This window comes from Otolemur garnettii, unplaced genomic scaffold, assembly GCF_000181295.1.
Source record: "Otolemur garnettii isolate 467f Iridium unplaced genomic scaffold, OtoGar3 scaffold00057, whole genome shotgun sequence".
NCBI classification, from domain to species: Eukaryota; Metazoa; Chordata; class Mammalia; order Primates; family Galagidae; genus Otolemur; species Otolemur garnettii.
Genome location: NW_003852452.1, coordinates 4,660,735 through 4,668,187, shown reverse-complemented (window position 1 = coordinate 4,668,187; position 7,453 = coordinate 4,660,735). Strand labels below are relative to the sequence as shown.

The 7,453-nt window shown below is 41.7% G+C and overlaps 1 protein-coding gene across 2 annotated transcripts in view; it reads left to right on the top strand.

Annotated features, from left to right (window-relative positions):
- Positions 1-7,453, top strand: part of BCAT1 (branched chain amino acid transaminase 1) — a 50,391-nt gene that overhangs the window by 9,166 nt on the left and 33,772 nt on the right. The window contains exons 4-5 of one of the 2 annotated variants that reach the window (XM_003792498.2): positions 2,572-2,682; positions 6,059-6,178. In XM_003792498.2, the coding sequence (XP_003792546.2) occupies positions 2,572-2,682; positions 6,059-6,178 (231 nt within the window). The remainder of the gene's footprint in view (positions 1-2,571; positions 2,683-6,058; positions 6,179-7,453) is intronic. The other variant, XM_012806769.1, reaches the window with a different exon arrangement.

Sequence of the window (7,453 nt, the reverse complement as noted above, 5' to 3'; positions counted from 1 at the left end):
CAAAAAAAAAAAAAAAAAGTTTTAATTCATAAATAGTTCTATACTTTTATGGGGTACAGTGTGGTGTTTTGCTGCAGGTATTCCTTGTAGAATAATTAAGTCAAGGTAATTAACATACCCATCATCTCACTTACTCATCTTTTTTTGTGATGAGAACATTTCAAATTTTAAGATATATATTATTGTTAACTGTCGTCAACATGCTGTGCCACAGGTCTCAAAAACTTCTTCCTCCTGTCCAGCGGAAACTTTGTACCCTTTGATGGACGTCTGATCCCCTCACCCCAGTCCCTGGCAACCACTATTGTACTCTCTACTTCTGTGGGTTTGACTTTTTTAGATTGTGCGTACAAGTGAGATCATGCAGGATTGTCTTCCTGTGGCTGGCTTGTTTCACTTAGCATAACGTCCACCACGTTCTTCTATGTTGCAAATATCAGGATTTCCTTGTTTCTCAAGGCTGAAAAATATTCTATTATGCATATATCTTACGTTTTTCTTTCTTTTTTTTTTTGGAAACAAGAGTCTCACCGTATCACCCTTGGTAGAGTGCTGTGGCATCATAGCTCACAGCAACCTCGAACTCATGGGTTTAAGTGATTCTCTTGGTCCAGCCTCCTGATTGGTTAGGACTGCAGGTGCCCATCACAACACCCGGCTAACATTTTCTTTATTCATCTGTTGATAGACACTTAGGTTGCTTCCATACTTGGCTATTGTGAATTGTGCTACAGTGAACACCGGTGTGCAACTATCTCTTAGACATATGATTTCAGTTCCTTTGGACCTATAAAGAGAGACATCTCTCTGTATACATCCAGGAGTGGGACTGGGGGGCTATGTGGTAGTTCTATTTTTAGTTTGTTGAAGAACCCCGAAAAGTTTTCCATAAAGGCCGTACCACTTTACATTGCCACCTACAGTGTATAGGGGTTCTTTTTTCTCCATGTCCTTGCCAATACTTATCTTTCATCTTTTTTTTTTTTTAAATAGCCATTCTAAGTGTGTACAATTTTATTTATTTATTTTTATTTATTTATTTATTTATGTATTTTTGAGACAGAGCCTCAAGCTATCCCCCTGGGTAGAGTGCTGTGGTATCAGCTCACAGCAACCTCCAACTCCTGGGCTCAAGCGAGTCTCCTGCCTCAGCCTCCCAAGTAGTTGGGACCACAGGCGCCCGCCACAACACCCGGCCATTTTTTGGTTGCAGCCATCATTGTTGTTTGGCGGGCCCGGGCTGGATTCGAACCCACCACCTTAGGTGTATGTGGCTGGTGCCTTAGCCGCTTGAGCCACAGGCGCCGAGCCATGTGTGTTCAATTTTAAAACTGAAATGAATTACCTTTTTTATCTTCAGTAATGGTTCTTAGCTTAACGTCTATTTTGTTACATATTTAGCAATATGACTTCACCAGCTTTAATTTTGAAAGTATTTATACAATACATCTTTTTCTATATCTTTTTGTTTCAGTGTTGTCAGCTGAGCCCAGTCCGATGAGCTTATCTTTTAACCGCAGCTTTAGTCCTGCTTTACTTAATAAATTAAGAATATATTTGCACTTAATGCCATACCTAATTTGTTCTTTTTAATTGTAGTACATGATTTCCATTTCTTTTTTTCTCACGCAAGCTTTTAGGCTACCAATCTTTAAAGTCTCTGCTTTTTGCTATCCCTCAGATCAGCAGATGATCTAATTTCCATTCTTTTTCTCTTGATCCATCGTTTGTTTAGTAATGGATTTATTTCCAAAATGTGGCTATTTTTCTAGTTATATTTTTGGTGTTGTTTTCTGGCTTATCTTAGGGTTGGGAAACGTGTGAACCGTGCAGCTGGTGTGTGTAGGGTTCTGTATGTCAGGTATGTTTGTGATTCCTGTTTAAATCTTCCTATCTAGCCTGTTGATTCTACCGATTACTTGGAGAACTCGTATTAACATTTTCCACAAGGATTATTGATTTTTCTGTTTTCTCTGGTTTTTATCAGTATGTATTTCAAAAATACTTTCAAATCCCTCCTCCCTGGTTGGTCTGGGGCAGTACTTTGTTCAAGGAAGCTGACGTGCTCTAACATGATGTGGTCTTGAGATGCCTGGCTTCTGTGATAAGAGGGACTGACCAGCACTGGTCACATCTAGACTGTTCATTATCCAAGTTTGAATGAGGCAGATTAAATGAAGGGACTCAGGGGTACTCCTGGGTGGGGGGTGTCAGGGTGCCATGAGTCTTTGGCGCCCACCTCCGTTGTCTAGGCAGTTAACCCATGTTGGATGAGTGGAGATATTTTCTTTCCATCTCCTTTAAATAGCACCTAGATGTTACTTAGCAGTGTGGCTACTGCTAAGCCACGGTCAAGTCTGAGTTCCCACCCAGTCAGTTCTGGTGGACTTCTTCATCCTCCAGTCATATAATCAGCCTTGTCAAGTGTTGGTCCTTCAGGTTTAGTGATCTCAAGTGGAGGTCAATGTTAACACCTTCACCCAAGAGAAAAGGTGAGTGCCTATGGGGAGGTCACAGCTCTTGAACACAGGGGATGTTTTCATTTTAAGATTTATTTTTCTTTATCTTCAGTTATTTGAAGGAATGAAGGCATTTCGAGGTGTAGATAATAAAATCCGACTGTTTCGGCCAAACCTCAACATGGATAGGATGCATCGATCTGCCGTGAGGACCACTCTGCCGGTATGTAAATTGAGGAGGGTCTTTCATATTAATGGTTCTCTCTGTTAACCGCCAAACATCCTTTCTGAATAATTAAATCACTCGTCAGTATAAACCATATAAACACTGAAGTTATTCCTGATCCACTTTAATTAGGAGGGTAAAAATACCAGGAAGTAACCAATACCAATTGGCAATTCCACGTTTCTTATAAATGATGAGTCTTGTATGAGGAGGGGAGGATTAATGTGAATGTGAGGACAAAGAAGGATGGAAAATGTATCTCACCCTACTGTAAAATTGAATGACTGTATGAGATTATGATATTGAAAATGAAAAGTACAGTTAACAGTGCAGGTGTTTGGGGGATATGTTGCCTACTTGTTTAAACACTAGCAAATAGCTGGCCAGGTGGCTCAGGCCTATAATCCTAGCACTCTGGGAGGCTGAGGTGGGTGGATTGCTTGAGCTCACAAGTTTGAGACCAGCCTGAGCAAGAGCGAGACCCTGTCTCTGCTAAAAAATAGAAAAATTGAGGCAAGGGGATCGTTTGAGCCCAAAAATTGGAGGTTGCTCTGATGATGCCATGGCATTCTACCCAGGGTGACAGTTTGAGACTGTCTTAAAAAACAAATAGGGCAGCACCTGTAGCTCAGTGGGTAGAGTGCTGGCAACATACACCGAGGCTGGTGGTTTGGGTCTATTAAACAATGACAACAGCAGCAACAACAACAAAAAAAACAGTCGGGCATTGTGGCGGTTGCCTGTGGTCCCAGCTGATTAGGAGGCTAAAGTAAGAGAATCGCTTAAGCCCAAGAGTCTGAAGTTGCTGTAAGCTGTGACGCCACGGCACTCTACTGAGGGTGACATAGTGATACTCTGTCTCAAAAAAATAAATAATAAATAAATTAAATTAAACTAGCAAGTATACAATGATTTAGTTATTTTGATAGTTGATCTCACCTTTTGAAATGAAAAAAGGATAGCAAAATGGTTTCTCATAGCAACTGGCTCTCAGCTGTCATGTGGTTTGGCATACAGGAGCCTTCAGTATAAGGTGTGTTAGAGTTCCACCCGGTGGCTCACATCTAGGGAAAAGGTGATGTGGATTGCTCTTACTCCAGGAGATATGACTGGGTTGCCTTTCTAGACTGAAAGGAGTCTCTGCCTTCTTTTACGTATTCTGCAGACCTAACCTGTAGGAACTTAGCCCAAACTGTGCATTGAAGAAGCCCAGTTAAATCCAAGTTAACTACTCTTTTTTAGCTATGTTCTTCTTTCTATGACTCTTCGTAACACAGGCTTCATCCACCTACTCTATAGGCCATCATGTGGTAGTAGGGGAATTAAGGTAAATTCTTTGGATTAGGTCCAAGTTTTACCCTTCTACCCAGTGCAGATAAATCACTGGGAAAACCTTTAAAATGGGGCCAGAAGGAACGGGAAACAGTATTTATTTAGACATCAGCTCTGCTACAACTTGTGTGTTATGTGGTTTCACGTTCCTTACCTGCTTGATCATAGTAGTGAGCCATTGTCAAGATGGTATTTACTGTGCAATTTAGTCGTGCCTTTGTACAGAGAAGAAAATTCCAGACCAGAGAGATGAAATGACTTGCCCAAAGTCACATAGGGTAAGGAGCAAGGGTGTGACATTAGGTCCAGGTTTTTTGATTTCTTCTCCGGTTCTCTGTTCACTGAATTCTGTCTCTGGGTAGCAGCACCAGAGACCCAGGCAGGCCATACCCAGTTCACATGTGATGGACAATGCCAGTTTCTAGAACACTGTGCTGTGATTGCAGTTATAGGTTAGCACTTAAATAGGCAAATCCTGATGTCATGAGCTCTATTTCTATGCTTGTTTGCAGACTTATTTCTACCTTGGATAACCAATCACATTTCTTTTTTATTTTTAATGTGTGGCTTTTTTTTTTTTTTTTTTGAGACAGTTGCCTCAGTTGCCTCTGTTGCCTCAGGCTAGAATGCCCTGTCACCATCGCTCATAGCAACCTCAAACTCATAGGGTCAGGAGATCCTCTTGCCTCAGCCTCCTGAGTAGCTGGGAATCCAGGCGCCCTCACCAATGCTCTGGCTAGTTTTTCTATTTTTAGTGGAGATGGGATCTCATTCATGCTTAGGCTGCTCTCCAGCTCCTGAGCTCAAGGCCTCTTGCCTTGGCTCCCTAGGGTGCTAGGATTACAGGCATGAGCTACCGTGCCCCACCAGCCCATCACATTTCTAAAAGTATATTTCTCTGTCTTGAATGTGAGGAGAAAGTATTTAAATTATTTTTTCAACTTTTTCCTGAGAAATAAACACCTCTTTGCTTTTGGCCATTTTCCTCTGGAGTTTTTTTGCTTCTTTCTTTCTTTGACACAGAGCCTCAAGCTGTCCCCCTGGGTAGAGTGCCGTGGCATCACAGCTCACAGCAACCTCCCAACTCCTGGGCTCAAGCGAGTCTCCTGCCTCAGCCTCCCAAGTAGCTGGGACCACAGGTGCCCACCACAATACCCGGCTATTTTTTGGTTGCAGCCATTATTGTTATTTGGTGGGTCCAGGCTGGATTCGAACCCGCCACCTTAGGTGTATGTGGCTGGTGCCTTAGCCACTTGAGCCACAGGCGCCGAGCCTTTTGCTTCTTTCTTACTGATTTTTTTTTTTTTTGGACATCTTAGCAAATACTGGCGACAATCCTTTGTTGGTTATTTGCTACCAATAACTTCACCCAGTTTGTTGCCTTTTGCATCTTTTGAAAAAAAGAACAGACAAACTTGGGCAGCACCTGTGGCTCAAGGAGTAGGGCACCAGCTCCATATAACGGAGGGGAGGTGGCGGGTTCAAACCCGGCCCCAGCCAAAAACTGCAAAAAAAACCAGACGACCTTAAGTTTAAAAAAAAAAAATCTTTTTTTCTTTATGATTTTTGTTTTACATCTCTTATTTAAGAATCTTTTTCCACCAAGGTCACAAAGATATTTTGTATTTTTTTTTTCCTGAAGTCTTGATATTTTTTCTCATTCTAGGTACAGATTGCAGTTGTAATTGATTTGGGACTGTGGTAAGAGATAAGGATCTAATATCTTTCCAGTATGGGTAGTTCATCATTGTACCACAAGTTTGGGGGAACAAAAATCACAGTAAAAAACGTTTTGTTTGGTTTTATTATTAAAAAATTTTAACTGATACATAATTATACCTATTTATAAGGCACTTGTGATGTTGATATGTGCATAATGTGTAATGAGCAATGTGATTAGCCCATCAGCTCAAACATTTATCATTTCTGTGTGTTGGGGTTATTACTACTTTTTTAACAGTAAAAGCTTCAGTAAGAAGCATTTCTTATTGCTCCATTGGGAGAACATTGAGTTATTTATGATGCTTTTTGATTCTTTTAGGTATTTGACAAGGAAGAGCTTCTGGAGTGTATTCAGCAGCTCATAAAGCTGGATCAAGAGTGGGTCCCGTATTCAACATCTGCTAGCCTGTACATCCGTCCCACGTTCATCGGAACGGAGGTGCTAACTGACTCCCTATTTTGGGGTACTTTGGTGGGCATGTTATCATCATTTATTCTTGTTTAAACTTTTAGTAGTAGTTTGAAATAGCACCCCAATAACATGAATGACTTCTTTCTCCTGATTATCAAAACTAAGGGTCGCACACGTTTCCTGTAAAGGGCTACATACATAGTATTTTCGGCTTTGTGGGCCATGTAGTTACTGTCACCCTTACCCAACTCTGCCATTGTGATACTCAGGCAGCCACAGATGGTCTATAAATGACAAATGCATGAGAAAAGAGCCCTGCGGTTTGTCCTCCCTGGATGGAGACTAACCATCATTTTCTAAATTGACAAGCATAACAGCTTGTCATAACCCCCCATTGTGGCAGAGCTCCTCTGTGTCAGAAGAAGTAATAGCTTTGCAATTTTGGTGAGGGAGAGGGGCTACTTTTAATTTTTCATTTTCCTGAAGTCTCGAGATTACTTGGCAAGGCACTGGGAGCCAACGAAGCTTCCAACAGAGAAAAATGCTTAAAGCAAAGTTTACAAGATGAGTTAGGGAGGGAAGTCAGAGGGCTGGAACGGCAGGCCCAAACACCATGGCCTTACCATCTCCCAGCAGGGCAGTTTCTCCGTGGGTGCCCTGGTATGTGAAGGAATGGATTTGGGCATGCCCGCAGGGGCCAAGGCCACCCGAGTGCGTGAGTGTGTCACATAAATATTGCTTGTCTCCTGTATCTACTAGGCAGCTGCGGGCGGCCTCAGGAAGAGTGTGAGTGAGAGTGAGGATTAATGGATGGGAGGAGATGGAATGTGGGGGCAGGTGAGGGGTGTGGGGCACATGGAGGTCTCAAGGAGTATGGGTAGTGGGATTGAGCTTTCTTGCTATAGCTGGCCAGTCTGTTCTCTACTGAGTGATTCTGAGATTACCACTACTAGACTGAGTGAGTGCAAAAAGTAGGAAGATAACTACGTATATAGGACCACAGAATAAATACTTAAGTGTTTCATTGGCCTTTCTGGTGCATTTTGAGAGGCTATTAAGGATCTAGGTAATGAATTTCATGAATAGCTTTCTCTGGTAAGTTTTAAAGAACTGGGGGAATTTTAAGTCATCTACTTCCTTAAGATCTTTGGCATTTAAATATTATTGAATCTTTTAATCTTTTTAACTTCATGATGGAAAGAACCAATATTTAAGAAATTCATTCTCACTTCAAGTCCATTCTTCTTATTTTAAAATTTTGCTTGTTTGGGGCGGCTTCTGAGGCTCAATGGGTAGGGTGCT